We start from the raw sequence: 18,699 nt of genomic DNA on the forward strand, positions 1-18,699 counted from the left end.
AACGAACAGCAGCTGTTAGCTCCATTAGCTGCTATTTCAAACATGGCGGATCTCAAGTTTGTGTTCGTCTTGTTGACCCCGCCCCCAGCGCCTGACGTAATCGATTCTTACTTCTAGCCCTGTTCTAGCCCAGCAATGTTTTGGTGTTACTTAAGAACCACTTTTCCTTGCTCGGAGCTGGGGCTTTGGGTGTGGAAACACAAAGAACCGATTTGAAACTAGGCTCTTGCTCCGATCTAGCTCTAGCTCTGCTTTGGTGGAAAAGGGGTATATTACATGTATATCGAGCCTTAATACACTCTAAACCAGTGGTTTCAACTGGTTTGACATTCCATTTTATTTATATACAATAAAGTTAGTAAGTTGGTATGAGCCATCACAGTCATCAAAAATATAGAAAATAATACAAAATAAAATGGTATTTTGTGTTAAGGTTATGGAAACTAAAGTTACCATGGTAAATACACCGTACAAACATGAACTGTTCATAAAAAATGGACACTGCTCCTGATGAACCGAATAACATGGAGCCCTCAAAAGGGACATGGAGACAGAAAACCTTCACTTGCGAAAGTGGAGTGCAAAACTTCTATAACTAAACTAATGTAGTTTAGCAATTAATTTGTTTTGTTTTTTCTCCTATTTTTCATTCAGGGGATTTGTAGAATAAACACACAATAAAACGGGACAATAAAAGTTGTTGATAAAATGAGTAACAAGTTTATTCAAGGATTAGTTAGTGAACATAAAAAAATAAGTAATAAGTAATAGCATCCCATTAAACTTTGGATGGTGTTTTTTTTTTATCCTGATGTATAAGGAAAAGAGAGTTTTTATTTTATTGGGTCATGTTTGATGAGGACACAGTGTCATACTTAAAAATGCTGGATCTGAACATGAACTACTTACAACATGATTTTAGACATTGCTTTTTCAATGGCTCAGTAGAGAAGATAATTGATTTAAACTCTTCCCACATCACAGCTTCTCTCCAGTGTGGGTCTTCTCATGTTTTTTCAGATGTCCTGACTGACTGAATCTCTTGTCACAGTGTGAACACTTGTAAGGTTTTTCTCCAGTGTGGGTCTTCTCGTGTATTTTCAGACCTCCTAACTGAATGAATCTCTTGTCACAGTGTGAACACTTGTAAGGTTTTTCTCCAGTGTGGATCTTCTCATGTGTTTTCAGACCTCCTAAATGAATGAATCTCTTGTCACAGTGTGAACACTTGTAAGGTTTTTCTCCAGTGTGAATTCTCTGGTGCAGTTTCAGTTCACCATCACTAATAAAGGTCTTGCCACAATCAAAGCACATGTGATCCTTCACAGCGCTGTGTCTTTTCTGGTGTATTTTTAAAGTTTTCAGCAGACTAAATCTCTTTCCACACAAAGAACACATGTGAGGCTTCTCTTTTGTGTGAATTTTCAGGTGGTTCTTCAGGGATTCTGCCCAAACAAAGTTTTTACCACATTGATCACAGTCAAATGGTCTTTCTTCAGAATGAGAACTCGCATGCAATTTTAGTGTGGCCAACCTGGCAAAACTCTTCCCGCACTGATCACATGTGTGCAGCTTCTCTCCAGTGTGGATTTTCATATGTTCCTTAAGGGATCCTTTTATTGTGAAACTCTTCCCACACTGATCACATGTGTGTGGCTTCACTCCACTATGAAATCTCATGTGAAGATTAAGACTTTGTTTTTGTGTGAAACTCTTCCCGCACTGATCACATGTGTGTGGTTTCTCTCCAGTATGGATTCTTATGTGATCCTTAAGGCTTCCTTTTTGTGTAAAACTCTTCCCGCACTGATCACATGTGTGTGGCTTCTCTCCAGTGTGATTCTTCTCGTGTCTTTTCAGAGATGATGTATGACTGAAAACCATGTCACAGTGTGAACACTTGTAAGGTTTTTCTCCAGTGTGAACTCTCTGGTGCATCTTCAGTTCAGCATCTCTAATAAAGGTCTTCCCACAATCAAAGCACAAATGATTCTTCACAGCGCTGTGTCTTTTCTGGTGTTTTTCTAAAAGACTCAGCTGACTAAAACTCTTTCCACACAATGAACACAAATGAGACTTCTCCTTTGTATGAACTTTCAGGTGGTCCTTTAGGCCATTTGCCGAAAGAAAATCTTTACCGCACTGATCACAGTTATAAGGTCTTTCTCCAGAATGAGAATCCACATGCATTTTAAGACTTTGTGTATGCCTGAAACTCTTCCCGCACTGATCGCATGTGAATGGCTTCTCTCCAGTGTGGATCCTCATGTGTCTCTTCAGGCTGCTATTTTGTGTGAAACTCGTTCCACACTGAGGGCAGGTGAAAGATTTTTTGGATCTTTTCAGTAAAACAGTCTGTGACTTTCTCAAAGATTTCTTTCCAGTTTTGACATGATGATCTTTCTTTTCTGGTTCACTCAGTTCTTCACACTCCTCATTCTCCTCCATCAAGTCTAAAATGAAAGTAAAGTGAAATATAAAGGGAAAGGACTTGAGCCACTTGAAAAGTGAGTAGTGATTACCATACAAACGTTTGTAAACTTTTATGATAATGTAATTTCACTAGAAATTATAATTTGCTTAGTTCATGGTAAATTATGCTAAAGTATGCAGTTTATTTATTTATATAATATTAATAAATAAATAAAATAAAATTCACTGTCATGTGACTGTAAAATATGTACAATTCATGTAGTGTAAAGCGTTTAAAGGTTTAGTAAAATGGCTGCAAAAATTGTGAATTAAATAAATGTGTAGATAGTTCCTGAATTTGACAATCAATATAAATGTTTCTTAAACCTCTTTTCACTGATTTGTTAAAAAGTTTTTGACTCCATTTAGTTGCTTTTTATAACATGAGTGCGTTTACATGGACAACAATACTCCGATATTAACCTGATTAAGAAGCTACCATGTAAACAGTGATTTATAATTACCTTAATCTGGTTAAAGTCATGCTCGAAGTAAACACAAATCGAATTAAGAGATGTGGAGTATGCCTATTTTAATCTCATTATCGGAGAGCATTACAGACATGTACACACTTTAATCTCTAACTCTTAACGTTGTGTAGCAGTTTTGCCGCGTAGCCTATGTGACAGGACTCATACACACCAGACAAGTGCAGAGCGGAAGGCTTTGGGGGATTGAGCCCCTCCCCTTTTAAATTGTTTTTATCAAAAGTGCCCTTCTCAACAATTATCAATAGGGGAGAGTGGGGCACAACCTAACGCTTTTTGATTTTCTCAGTTTGTGTAAATCCACTTGGGGTTCAGAGTATTTATTTTTTCCCACATTATTTGCACACGTCTAGTACAATTATGTGTTTTTGTCAATATGTCAATTAAAAAACTAAAATATTTTGTCAACAAAATACAAATATTAACTTTTTAAAATAAAATAATGTCATTTTTTAATCATTAAAAATATACAGATTTTTGAGTTTGACAAACACAATGCTAAATACAGCTAAACAACAGCATAGTTCAAAACATAATAATAATGAATAATTTCTGAACATTGACATTATTCACCCTTTTCTCATGGTTTCTCAAAATAATAGAGTATAGAATAAAAAGTATAGAATATAATGGCATATTTCTAATAGGGGCTCATTGTAACGCAGTGTTACAACACACCCCATCTCCACAACGGGGAATTAAACCGCTTCTCATGTCTTCTGCTGTTAGATCAGCATTAAAGAACTATCTCAACTGTTAAATAACAGATATAAGATTAATATAATATCAGATTTGTCTTATTTTAAATAAACACAAAAAACAGAGATGAAAAATAAACTTAAGAAATGTACTTTTGCTATGGTTAAATAAATGTTCAGTGATAAAGATTTTTTAATTTTGGCGCTATTTTTTCTCTAAATAATGTTGATATGGCAACTAGTAAATACACTAAATTGCGTCATTCTGGAATGTGTGGAAAGCGTTAAAACGTGTGTGTTACAACTAACCCCACGTTAGGTTGTGCCCTGCGCTTCCCTAATATTGTGGCCAATGAAACAGAATTTGATATATAACTAGAGTGTACATTTCCTGAAGAAAATGTGAGTGTTGCTTGCAGTGGCAAAACTTGCCACCCGGTTGCTAGGGTGTTTGTAGGTGGTTGCTAGGGTGTTTTGGGTGGTTGCTAGGCAGTTGCTAGGGTATTCTGGGTGGTTGCTAGGCAGTAGCTAGGGTGTTCTGGGTGGTTGCTAGGGTATTCTGGGTAGTTGCTAGGGAGTTGGTAGACGGTTGCTAAGGGGTTCTGGGTGGTTGCTAGGCGGTTGCTAAAGTGTTCTGGGTGGTTGCTAGGTGGTTGATAAGGTATTCTGGGTGGTTGCTTGGGCGTTGCTAAGGTGTTCTAGATGGTTACTAGGGCGTTGCTAGGTGGTTGATAAGGTATTCAGTTGGTAATTGTCACAGATGGTTACTATGGAGTTATTATAGAGTTCTTAGCATGTTCTCCGCCTGATTTAGCACTTAGCTACTCATTATTAGCATGTAGCTATTCACTCCTAGAATTTGTAGCATGTTGGAAGTGCTGTTTGCTAGCATGAGTCAAAAGACCCAACCCCCATGTCTCTACGATGTTCTGATGCAGAGATATAGGTCTTGGTAAAGGGTACTCTGTTTGGTTGCTATGGAGTGGCTTGGCAGCTGCCAATGATGATACTGCAAAGGCTTCTTGCCAGTATGAATGATATAAAACAACCCCCATGCCTCTGTGATATTCAGATGTGAAGATATCCCTCTGTGGATTTGGGTAGCTAGGATGCTTGATAATGGTTGCTAGGGCGTGGTTAGGAAGTGCTGAAGGTAATTTGTGATTGGTTGTTGCTGTCCTGAGTCAAACAAACCCACCCTCATGTTTCTATGGCACTTCTATCCAAAGATATCCATTTGATATCTTTCAATGGAAGTCTATGGGATCAGTTGCTAGGGGGCTCTAAATGATTGCCAGGGCATGGCTTGATAGGTACACAGTGATCCTGAGATAGTGATTGGTTGGCTGAGTAAATTGAGCCCACCCCCTTGTCTCTGAGACACTGTGAACCAGAGCTGTGGTCAATAAAAAATCCCTATGCAAGTTCCCATTGTTGGAGAAACACATGCGTTTAATGAGACATCCCTCCCCATAGTAAGAGTAAGCTCAATTCACTTTTTTGTTTGTTTTTTAAAAACATCTATACAGTTTGTTTTTCTGTTTTAGTTAGTAGGCTACGGAGCCCCTAAAGGGGACCCCCCCCCACAATCTTTTGCGTTCCCTCGCAAAGATATTTGCGTTCCTTTGCAAAGATAGATGTCCTGCGGGCCGTTTCAAACAGCTCAGTAGCTACGTTAACAATGGAGCGGTTAGGGTTATTTTGAACTTGGACTTAAGTATAAATAAATACAGTCAGTGCTTAGTTCAATGAGTTCGGTGAGCTAAACGTTGTTAAATCACAATGGGCCCTATTTTAACGATCTGAAACGCAAGTGTCAAAGCGCGAAGTGCAAGTAACTTTGTGGGCGGGTCTCGGCGCTGTTGCTATTTTCCCGGCGGGATAAATGGCTCTTCCGCCCGGCGCAAATCTAAAATGGGTTGGTCTGAAGTAGCTTCATTATTCATAGGTGTGGTTTGGGCGTAACGTGAATAAACCAATCAGAGCGTCATCCAACATTCCCTGTAAAAGCAGGTGCGCAAGTTCCATTATGGATTGCTATTATTATGGCGTATTTACCAGGCGCACGCCAGGAGCGGTTCACAGCCGAGGAGACTGATGTGCTTGTAAGAGCAGTGAAAGACAGAGAAGTTGTGTTGTATGGGGATGGGAGAAACCCACCCAAAATAGCGTCGGTTAAACAGGCGTGGGAGGAAATAGCCACAATTGTTTCATCAGCTGGCATCCCCAGGACGTCGCACCATTGCCGCAAGCGCTACAATGACATCAGAAGACGGGGAAAGTCCAAGCTTGCCAGCATCAATCGGGCACGCCGTGTAACGGGAGGTGGATCTGCCTCTACTCAGGACCTGACGCCAGCAGAGGACATCGCTGCGTCCACCCTCAGCGATTTTTTTTTCCTGGTTCTTGACGGACAAACCAATTTGTTAGATGTCCTTATATACATATATGTCTTGCCAGAAGTTGCCACTATTGGGCAAACAGGTCTCCTTAATTATTAGACTACAATTAGCCTGAATAATTTGTAAGCTAGATTTATGCCTATTTTTTCACATCTTCGTGGCACACCACAATGATTTCCGTCATCTCATGTGTTAATATTTTTTAGTGTAACAATTTATGATTTGCAAAAATAACTGTTGCATCTGTGTAGATTACATGAGCAAAGTGTATGCGCGTTGTGCACGCTATACATTATGGTCAAGCATGCGCCCTTAAAATAGCATAATGAAAAACGCGCAACGCGCCACTGACTTTAGACTAGTTTTTTTCTGGTCAGTGGCGCAATTGTTTAATGGAACAGCAAAATAGCACCAGGGATTGTTTGCGCCGGAACACGCCTCCTTTTTTGCGCTGAACCGCCCAGGTAGCGCAAGTTCATTCACTAGTTTAGCGACGTGCTTCTGTGGAGGGAAAAGCGCGTTTTGCGTGGGTGCAAAATAGGAATGACACATGCGTTGGTGTACAAAGTCAATTGCGCTGGGTGCAAGATAGGGCCCATAGTCTCTTTAACGTAGACAACAAGCTGTAACCTAATTTTCCTCAAAAGAAGCCCTATAATATAAATTGGTCTAGCTATATGAGCAGGCGGCTGAGAGACAAGTCCGAAGGGACTGTCTGCAAAGTGGAAAACCGGAAAAGCGTTGGCTTACTACAAGTCATTAACTTCAATGTTACACACTGTGTCTCCAAATTCAGTTTACACATCAATGGTCACTTAGTTTGATAAAAACACTTAGTTTAGTAAAATTAGCTTTTCCATAATTGTTAGGATTTTTTTTATTATGAAAAATATTCAGCTAACTACTGTCACCAAATTCAGTTCACACAACGCATGTTATACTACAATGCTTAGTTTGGCAAGTAATAGCACATAAAAAATAAAAGTAAAAGCACATGGCTAAGTAGGCCTATTCTTTACACAAATGATGTTGGTACCCAGCTAAAATACAGTAGTTGCAATCATTGCTTTTGTATGATAATTGCTTACTGATTTTGATGGCATTACACTGTATACTGTATTAGTATATTGTTGTAGGAGAGCATTGATGTGTAAACTGAATTTGGAGACACAATGTGTAACATTGTTATTGCCTATTTTTTAGTAACGTTTTGCACTTTGCAGACGGTCCCTTTGTACTTGTCTCTCATATTATAAGGCTTGTTTTGAGGAAAATTAGGTTGCAGCTTGTCTACATCAAAAAGAGGTGTCATTTGTGTTTTAACAACGTTTTTAGCTCACGAGTTATTGATCCGGGAAGTTCAAATCTGTGAATACATTGCCAACTTTACTGAACTCCGAACTAAGCACTGACTGTATTTATTTATACTTAAGCCCAAGTTCAAAATAAAACTCTAACCGCTTCATTGTTAACATATTGAGCTGTTTGAAACACTGACAGCGGGACATTATTAGCAAATATCTCGAGGGAACGCAAAAGTTTTGCGTGGGAACGCAAATATTTTTGTGAAGGAATGCAAAAGTTTTGCGAGGGAACACAAAAAATTTTGGGGAAAATAATTCCTCCCATCCTAAATTTTTTCCACCACCACGTCCCTTTAGGGGCTCCGTAGAAGGCCATATCAGGTTAAGCTAAAGCTTCAAATAAGTTTTTTTTTTTTCAGTTAACTTTATTTAATTTCAACTGATTAAGTTTTTTTAATGGTTTTAGTTAACTATTATAACCCTGATACTTTCTTGAATATGTGTCAAATACTGGTCTTTCCTCCTGACTATGAATTAATGGGAATTAAATTAAATACAGTTTATTGTATGACCAAAAACGAATATATAATGCGTGACTTTTAATTATAAACAAGCTCGAAACACACATTGACTCTTATTTTGAAATGTCTGCGCCTTACTATTGCAGTTGCAGGAGCTCATTCAAGTTCAGATGAGGGAGATAAAATATGCATTGTTACAGCCGTCTAAAACATATTACTATATCATAAAGTAAATATTTTCATTATTCATCAGCATTAGTTCATAAACAATTGCCTGGCAAAAATGTGCGCTATTCACTGATTGTGAACCGCTCTGGAGCGCTGTATTGAGGATGCATGAGCCTGTAGTAGAACGTGCAACAGCGCTGTGTTTTCTATTATAACCCTACTAACCTTCACCCTCTGGCTCTCAGCGAAGGCGGACGCACTCTCTCCTCTCGTCTTCCTCCTCCCTCCTCTCCTGCTTGCTTCTCTCGTCTCGTCTAGTCTACTGTTTTAAACTTGAGAGACTCTCCACGCACTGCTCTCGAACTAAAAATTATGGATTTGATCAACTGGTCTCTCAACGCAATTGACACCATCTTCTCGACGAGAAGCTTGGGTTCGGGGGAACCTGACTGCCCTGCCGGAACGTTTGCTGCTGGCTACACGATGGACGCGTGGGAGAGGTGGCATGTTGTGTGTCTAGCGGCACTTTCCGTAGAGGACATTGAAGACATCTACCTATTCGGTTTCATGGTAACAGGGTTTCTGCTGATTGGATCAGGCATTGCCCTGGGATATCGAAGAATTCAGGAAGCGGTGACAGCTGTTCAAAGCTCCACAAGGCTGCCCGTCATGATTGAAGCAGTGGGCAGAGCGGTAAACTGGGACTACTAACCGCAACATGGATAACATCATGGAGTTGCAACGCAAGATGGATATCATCACGGAAAAGCTCACTGCTCTGCAAAATGGTTTCAGAGACCAGAACGAACTAAGAGAGTAGTCATAAATTGTGGCAACTCGCTCCCAGACCAAACAAATTCCAATCTTATCTGCTTTCGGCTCCCTCAACCAGCACGGTCTTGGCCAAGGCCGCTGCTGAGACAATAACTCCCCCAGAAGAGCACTGCACGAAGACGCTCTTGCACTCATCCCCCAACCACCTGCTGACTCGGCTGGGATCTGATCAAGGTTGTCTCCACAGCAACTTGCGGACTGGAGCACCGAGATTACGGTGCCAGGCGTGTCTCTCCAGGCCTACACAAACATGCACATGAACTTTACAGACACACACACACTTATGCACACACCCATCTCTCACCTTCGCCGCTTCGTACCCCCAGTCTGACAAGCGGGTCTGTGACCAGCGCCTGAAATGGCTGCAGGACCGGGACGCCTGGCTGTGCTGGGACACCTCAACCCCCCACTCCTCTCCCCTGTTGCAAGTCGTGTTTCATGTTGTAATGTTGTCTCTTGTTGCTGAGATGTTTTTTTACTGTTCTCAAACTGTGCTCCCGTAGGAGCATAGTCTGGGGGTTGCTTTTTTTCATCTCCTCACCCCTCCCTACCTATCCTCATGTTATGCTGTATTTTCTGTCCAACTCAAGAAGGCGCCGCACGAATGGCGACTCGGTGTGACTCGCACAACACCAAAACACATTTCACTGCCAGCTGTATATTGTATATAACTGTGTATGTGACAAATAAAACTCTCTTGACTCTCTTGACTCCAGCTGTTAGATGAGTTCAAATCAAATGTGCGCATCTGTTACACAGGATATTCTGACTGGATCTCTTCCCTAATCGTCCCTTCCTAACATTTTCGTCTTTAATTTGTTGACGAAAATGACAGTTGATTTTCGTCATAGTTTTTGTCATCCAAAACTAGTTTTTATTTAGTTGTCTCTTTTTCGTCCTTTGAAAAAAGGTTGTTTACGAAAATTATGACGAAAATTATTCTTCAAAGAAAACAACTCTACTCTAGCCTCGAGAGACATATGGGTCATTCTGTGAACGCCTGTGGCTCGACAGCAGGAAAAAACAATCCAAACAATCATGATTTTGAAACCTTTTTCGTCATTAATCAAAGCTAATATGTACGCTAGCAAGAAGGAGGCAAGAGGGGCGTGTCTCTTCAAAAAAACTGAGGGACAATATATGATATTACAAAAATAAAACATCGTAAATATATTAAAACATTGCACTAAAAAGTATGATAATCACTCGTTTTTATAAAGTAACACTCCAACAGCGACACCCGCAGGTAAAGTTACAGCGGTGGCCAGTTGCCTGAGCCCATTGATTTTAACAGACCGCCCAAAGTCGCGCTATGATTGTTCATCGGACAGCGTAGCGTGGCATGGGGATGTAATTACGAGCCATTACTCGAGCTATGTTCTATAACATGTAAAACGGGAACACGAACGGAATATTCTAAAAGCAACTCGTGTAAACATTTTAATCAGACTATTGTGTTATTCAGAATAAGGTCAATAATTAGATTACTGCTTTCAATGTTATTTCCTCTAGATTGTTTTATTTATTCATTTATTTTTACTACAACCACTAAATCAGGCGAACTGCTGGAAGTTATATTAATGTTCTTCTGCATCATTAATGAAGAATTGAGAATAAACACCAACCTCTTTGTTCTTCTTCAGGTTCCATCCTGCAGGATTCCTGATCACTCATGTTCTCACTGTTCAGCTCTGTCTTCTTCACTCAGAGGCTGATGAGGCATTTATTGGTGAACTGCTGTGGGAGGAGCTTCAAGATGAATTGTTATGTGGTAGGAGGAGAAGAATTTGTTTCCAAAACAATTCACATTTTATGTTTCTCTGTTTTGTGAATTGATGTATGAATGTATTATGTAAGTGAATGTATGTACATTTGTATACATTTAATCTTATTTGTATCTACCAAATGAACAAAAGGACAAAGAAATTTAGAAAAACAATAAATAAATACCAGAATTAAAAGAATCTATATACCGGTATATATAAAATCCAGAATGATAAATTAATTCAAAATGAATACATATTAGTAGGCAACAAATAACACATTTAGATAAATTGTATTAAAGGAATAGTTCCACCAAAATTGAAATAATTTACTCACCCTCGGTTTGTTCCAAACCTGCATGAATTTCTCTGTTCTGCTTAACACAAAGGAAGATATTTGGAAGAATGCAGTAATACAATAAATACTATTGTATTATTGTATTTTACTAATAAATATATTCCTTTGTGTTTAGCAGAACAAAGAAATGCATACAGGTTTGGAACAAACTGAGGGTGAGTAAATGATGACAGAATTTTCAATTTTGTGTGAACTATCCCTTTAACGTTTTTTTTAGTTTGTAGTTGTAGTTTTACATAAAACATATTTACCACAGACTTTAAGAATGAATTGCAAATATCAAAAGTGGTCTGTTGACACCAATGAAATGAGCTTTAAGTGGCAGTTTACAGGCGATCTGAAGACATCAGCATACTGAATGAGGTGAAAACTGGAACTATTGATATGAAATAAACAGCTGAATAAACAGTCTTTTAGCAGCTGTTGACACCTGAAACAAGCCTTACAGGATCATCAGCAGAGATCTCACTTTATTATTAGTGTTTAGAAACAGATTATTTATTCTATCTCACTAAAGATTCACCAATTAAGTGAACAGCTGACCAAATACCCCTTTCAAGTCAATCAAGAATACATAGAGACTTGACATACATAGAGTATCTGCATGAAATAAATCTACTATTCTAAATGGGTGTTCTGCTGTGACGTTGTGTGATTTTATAATAACTCACTAAGACTGTACGTGTCTAATCAGACAGACGTCACCAGATGCCTGTTCTTTGCCTAGCAATAGCTCTTTTATGTTCAGACAATAATACTACAATTCCAGAAATCTCATTCAATTTCAGGCGTCATGTGTGAGGTGAAATATAATTTATTAGGTATTAAAATATTTCAATGGAAATCTTCATCACAAATGATATTGTATGTGCTCAAGAAAGAATAACCAATTTGTTCTCAAGTAAACAGAACAAAAATATGTCCTAATAAGCATTGAAGAAAAAAACGAGGACTAAAACATCTACTCTTTGGTCTGTTTTTAAGACACTTTTCACAGTTTTTCACTTTTTCACGTGGCAAATTTTGAATTAAAAATATATATTTTTGATAGGCCCTTGGTCTTTCAATGTGCTGACAATATTTGCTATTAAGCTTAAAATGATTAAAAGATTAAAATGCAATGAAATTATTCTTGTTAGGCTACCAGCAGATTCAGTAATTAAAAACATGGACAGTAAAATGAGTAACAAATTTAATCAAAATTTAAGTAAAAACAACTAAGGTAAATCTCTCCCTTGATTTAACTAAAAAGTATAGGAGAAGCAAAGAAGTTGCAAACCTACATAATAGTGTTAAACTAACATAAGCTGAATTCGGGTAACACTGTAAAAAAATTTGTTGGTTCAACTTAAAAAAGTAAGTAACCTGGTTGCCTTAAAATTTTGTGTTCATTGAAATTAAACATTTGAGTTAACACAATGAAGGAAATTGGTTTAAAAAATAGAAACCTAAAATATCTGAACCACATAAGTAAAAAAAATGTTGTGATAAATCATGAAAAAGCACAATTTGGCATGTTTCACTGCATTCTAAAAAATAAAACACGATTATGCAATATGCTTACAAAATCTTTTAATAATATTTGAATAAAGGGTGATGTCAATTCTCATATATGTTCAATGTACTAACTCAATTTTTTAATTTCAATGAACTGAAAATGTTAAGGCAACCAGGTAACTTACTTTTTAAATATATTTATTTACAGTGTATAAGTCAAATATAACTATCATTTTTAACATTAAAGCGATTCAGTGACTAACCAATGAGACCACTGTAAAGCCTGAGCATCAAAAAGACTTAAAGGGAAAGTTCACTTTAAAATGAAAATTAGCCCATGAATTACTCACCCTGAAGTCATTGTATATGACATTCTTCTTTCTGACGAATACAATTGGAGTTATATTAAAAATGTCCTGGCTCTTCCAACCTTTATAATGGCAGTGAATGGGAGGTTCTGTTTTAAAGTCCATCTATCCTTTATAAAAGTGCACGGTCCCAGGGGGTTAATAAAAGCCTTCTGAAGTGAAGCATTGCATTTTTTGTCAGAAAAATAACCATATTTAAAACTTTAAAAACTAAAATAACTAACTTCTGGCAGATGGCCTATACGCAAGCTGACTTACGGCGAAAGAATAGTGATGTGTCGTTCATTTTGAACAAATCTTTAATACGAGTCGGGAACAACGTGTTGACCGCGCATGCGTAACATGCCATCGGTCCTGTACAGGATATTTTCAGTTCTGCATTTAGCCTATGGGCAGAGCCGGCCCATGGCATAAGCGAAACAAGAGCACATGAAAGGACTTTTTGCTGCATGTTATTTAATGATGATTGAAATCGCGAAATGGCCTTAAACAATTACAAAATTAAGCAAAAAAAATTAAGTTTTATAATATATGCACAGATTGATTGTGACAGCACTGAACGAGCTCGCTGCACCATCGGCCAGACACGATTAGTTTGTTAGCCAGGGTTCAAAGTCCAAAGTGGAGAAAAGTCAGCTAAAAAGTACTGGTCAGTTGCCCGGTAACCTTTTTATGAATGGATGGATTTGTGAATCCGCTATGGTTTAGTGCAAATATCTTTTCGTATACGTGCTGCATGTTTTGGACAGAGTACAGCATAGCTTCAGTTTCTCAGTAAATGTTTTTCTGCAGGTGATATCGTCCCCTTGGAATTATAAGTTGTGTAGCCTACATTTTGGAAGTTTTTATTTCGAAAATAAAAAGGTTCTTTCTACACAGTCGAATCGAATGCAAAAAATAATTTTAATTTCCACCAAAATAAAAGCTCAGTTTAATTTTTGAAAGAAATCAACATTTCTTGTTTTTAAAAGAAGTCTCTTCTGCTCTTCTTCAGCCCAGTGGAATTTGAACTTGTTCTGCCAGATCCCGATTGGTTGGTGTATTATACGTGACCAACGGGCATTGATGAATTATGTACTATTTTAAAGTTTTTTAATTAAATCGACACATTAGCTTTGATTATTGATGGAAAAATATTTTTGGTTTATTTTTTCCCCGGTTAAGCCACAGACAGAAGCTCTCTGAAAGAACCATATATGGCTTGAGAGCCGAACAGACAGTGGAAAATCAGCCATTCAATCAAAACGCACGGAGCAACGCGTCATGGCAACGCCTCAGACCGACTGATATGTAAAAATAACAGAAATTTTCAGACTTTTGAGCCGTTCGTTACTATTGTACACATTGTTATTATAAGTCAAATGTATTTTGTTTTATTGACCACAATATATTTTTATTTATAATTTTCTGAGAGGGGCACTTATGACTGCACGTGCCTGGTAGAGAAAGATTTATAGTTTAGTTTTATTGAGTGATGTTTGGTTTGAATTCAGACATTTGTTTTTTCTATGACTGAGTAAACTAGATGAATAAGTGAAACTCTTCCCACACGGAAAGCAGTAATACGGCTTCTCTCCGGTGTGGATCCGCTGATGTACTTTTAGATAAGCTGGTCCTTTTAATCTCTTGTCACATTGTGAACACTTGTAAGGTTTTCCTCCGTTGTGGGTCTTCTCATGTTTTTTCGGAGAATCAGATCGACTGAAACTCTTGTTGCAGAATGAACACTTGTAAGGTTTTTCTCCAGTGTGGATTGTCTGGTGCAGTTTCAGTTCAGCATCAAAAGTCTTCCCATAATCAAAGCACATATGATCCTTCACAACATTGTGCCTTTTCTGGTGTTTTTTAAAGTACCAGACTGACTAAAACTCTTTCCACACAAAGAACACTTGTAAGGCTTCTCCTTTGAATGAACTTTCATGTGGTCCTTCATTGGATCTGTCCTAAAAAATGTTTTACTGCACTGATCACAGGTAAATGGTCGTTCACCAGAATGACGACGTAAGTGTGTTTTAAGCGTATATGCCCTTCTGAAACTCTCCCCACACTGATCACATGCAAACAACTTTACTCCACTGTGGATAGTCATGTGTTCCTTAAGAGATCCTTTTTTTGTGAAACTCTTCCCACATTGATCACATGTGTGCGGCCTCACTCCAGTCTGGATCTTCATGTGAAGTTTAAGACTCATTTTGCATCTGAAACTCTTTCCACACTGATCACATGTGTGCAGATTCTCTCCAGTGTGGATTTTCATGTGTCTTGCTAGGCTTCCTTTTTCTGTGTAACTCTTTTCGCACTGAGAGCAGGTGAAAGACTTTTTGGCTCTTCTTTTCAATAAATTACTCTTAGTCTGTGAGTGACTCAAAGATTTTTCACCAGTTTTGACATGATGCATCTCCTCGGCTTCACTCAGTTCTTCACTCTCCTCATTGTCTTCCATCAGGTCAAAAATAAAAAGTAAGAAAAGGTACAATTTCAGTAAAGCATGAAAAATTTGAGTAATGTAAAGTGAAAGACTCAAATGTAAACCATGATGTACAACTCTTATAAAAAAATATTTTAATGCATTTATGTAAGAGGTGGGCCAATAGTTGCCTTTACCAATCATTTTTCAGATATTTAAAAAATTTTCTTAATCTGACATCAGCGATGTCACAGCGATCCTGGAGACTATCAGCTTCTCATGCCATAGGCGGGGAAACACCATAGATTGATTCACACATAGTTCATATATTATAGTGTTCACAGACAGGGTAACTTGGTTTGGTTTAAGACAGGGGTGGCGAACGTAAATCCTGGAGGGCCACTCTCTGGTAGAGTTTAGCATAGATATCCATAATAAAGGCCAGATGTCTCGTCCCCGCTGCTGGCCAATGGAGGTCGACGTCCGCACCTGGAGGCCATCTTGTCACAGTCAGCTCGCTCATTCGTAACATTGTTTTCATGGTGCTTGCACTTTTTAAATAACCATAACTTGCTCAATTTTCTACCGATTTTCAAACTGTTTGGTTTGTTATAAATGTCAGAGATGTAGTTATGACACTGCATACTTATGAAAAATTATTCATAATTTGTTCAAGCATCCATAATTATAGCCACGTTAATAACGTTTGTAAGAAACCAAACCATTTGTAAATCTGTCAAGATTTCAGTGAGATAAGAGTATTTGTGTTCATGCAGATCACTCGCCTTACATCAGGTACCACAGAGCCCTGCCTGTGACAAGATGGCCGTCGGTGATGACGTTAGAGACTCCACCGTAAGAAATCTAGCCTTTATTATGTATATCTATGGAGTTTAGCTCCAACCCTGAAAAAAACACGCACCTGCCTGTAACTTTAGTAATCCTGTAGACCTTGATTAGCTTCAGGTGTGTTTGGTTAGGGTTGGAGCTAAACTGCAAGAGAGTGGCCCTCCAGGATTAACGTTCCCCACCCCTGCTTTAAGATATAGGGCTGTTAGAATGTATGTGTGACAAAGTTATATATATACATATATATATATATATATATATATATACATATATATATATATATATACATATATACATATATATATATATATATATATATATATATATATATATATATATATATATATATATATATACATATATATATATACATATATATATATACATATATATATATACATATATATATATACATATATATATATATATATATATATATATATATATATATATATATATATATATATATATATATACATATATATATATACATATATATATATATACATATATATATATATATATATATATATATATATATATATATATATATATATATATATATATATATATATATATATATATATATATATATATATATATATATATATATATATATATATACACACAGTGAGGAAAATAAGTATTTGAACACCCTGCTATTTTGCAAGTTCTCCCACTTGGAAATCAGGAAGGGGTCTGAAATTGTCATCGTAGGTGCATGTCCACTGTGAGAGACATAATCTAAAAAAAAAAAATCCAGAAATCACAATATATGCTTTTTTAACTATTTATTTTGTATGATACAGCTGCAAATAAGTATTTGAACACCTGAGAAAATCAATGTTAATATTTGGTGCAGTAGCCTTTGTTTGCAATTACAGAGGTCAAACGTTTCCTGTAGTTTTTCACCTGGTTTGCACAGGAGGGATTTTGATCCTAATTTTTATACAAATTTTTATACTTTTATAGTTATTTTACTCGTTACATTTCATTGGGAGCAGCTAAAGTTAAAGTCTGATGTCAGATTAGTGAGGTCATATTTGTTAACGTGTCGTTTTGTTATACTCCACATTTCATAATATCAGTCCAGTATAATTGATAAAATTACCTATTACGCCATTACCTATCAGTATTAAAGGGACGGTTTCTGAAGCACTTATACAAAAAATACCTTATACATTTCCTATAACGTGATTTCTTTATGACTTTGAAATGTACTGTAAATTTTTACGGAAACGAGACAGCCTCGATATAATATGGCAACTGCCAGACCTGAAGGACACTTCAAAACGAGACAAGACTTTCATGTGCCCTCCTTTACTCTACAATCAATAAATGAGAAGCACCTGATGGATTCATCAAAACCAGACGTTGCTTTCCAGAACCTTCATCCTCTCTGTTCCTCAGTGTTTGAAGGAGTTTCCAGACTCCATCTATCATTAGACCGTCACAATGTTTAAAGGTCCCATGGCATGAAATTTTCATTTTATGAGGTATTTCAACATTAATATGAGTTCCCCTAGCCTGAATATTGTCCCCAAGTGGATAGAAATGTTGATCGGGGTAAAACCGAGTTCTGGCTGTCTCTCTCTGCCTTTGAGAAAATGACAGGCCCGACTAGCCAATCCTGAAGGCTCCTGGTTTGACGTCCAAGCAGGCACGGTTTCCTCCCTTTCCCCCGCCCAGAGAATCTGGCACGCCCATGCAAACACTCGAGAGATCATTAACGTTACTTGTGAATGAGTGAACGCTGGCAGTTTCTCAGTGTTTGGATGTACAAATGAAAACAGAAGTCTTTCTTCAGTTCCTTCTGATCTGTGATCAGTGATTTCTGATGTGTAGCTAATTATTTATTATTTGTGGACACGCAGCGGCTTCTCTCTCTCCCGACAGAACGGTGTTTTCGTGTTTTCTATCTTGAGAGTCAGTGTTTTTGTACGTCCTCGTCGCGTCTATCTGTTCTTAAATGTGCATACAGTCTTTTCTGTTTAACATCAGCAGTCACATCTTTAGAGATAAACTTCACACACGCCGAAGCTCGGCCTCCAACATCCCCGACCCCCAGTACTGCATCTGGCCCACAGCGGAGGCACCAAACGCGGCGTGAGATTAAGCAGAAGGAGGGTAAGCGTGAGGGTATCTGGGCTAGGCTAGCCAGCTTTCCCCACAATAAACTGGATTACATTCGATTACAGCTGTTGTGTCTTTGTTTGCGCTGTGTAAGTTACTCAATGCGCGTCAACGACGCTATTCATATGTTTGGAACATATCTAGAAATAATGCTATATTCAACACTTACTAACTCGTTCATCTCGCTGTAATGATACATTGCATGTGTTACAAAGTTGGTAGAATAATGATGAAGAGGACTCGGTGTGACTGGGACTCGTGTTTATTCAGAACTCTCAGATACAAACACAATAAACTCGCGCTGACTGACAGCGCTCTCATAACTCAGTAGTTACTATAAATAACTTTGTTAGCAATCGCTTCGTCTCCGTGATGTCCGGTTCGCGAACGAATCATTCTTTTGAATCGGTTCTTTTTAGTGAACCGAACCAGTTCAC

The 18,699-nt window shown here is 37.8% G+C and overlaps 1 protein-coding gene across 1 annotated transcript; it reads right to left on the reverse strand.

The window, feature by feature from the left end:
* Positions 1–702: 702 nt before the first annotated feature.
* On the reverse strand, positions 703–10,580 carry LOC307121034 (uncharacterized protein). Its single transcript, XM_079808421.1, has 2 exons — positions 10,513–10,580; positions 703–2,453 (listed from the first exon to the last, which is right to left on the reverse strand). The coding sequence occupies exons 1-2, from the start codon at positions 10,559–10,561 to the stop codon at positions 979–981; spliced, it is 1,524 nt and encodes a 507-aa protein (XP_079664547.1). The 5' UTR covers positions 10,562–10,580; the 3' UTR covers positions 703–978.
* Between the last annotated feature and the right edge of the window lie 8,119 nt (positions 10,581–18,699).

This window comes from Gobio gobio, assembly GCF_949357685.1.
Source record: "Gobio gobio genome assembly, chromosome: 24".
NCBI classification, from domain to species: domain Eukaryota; kingdom Metazoa; phylum Chordata; class Actinopteri; order Cypriniformes; family Gobionidae; genus Gobio; species Gobio gobio.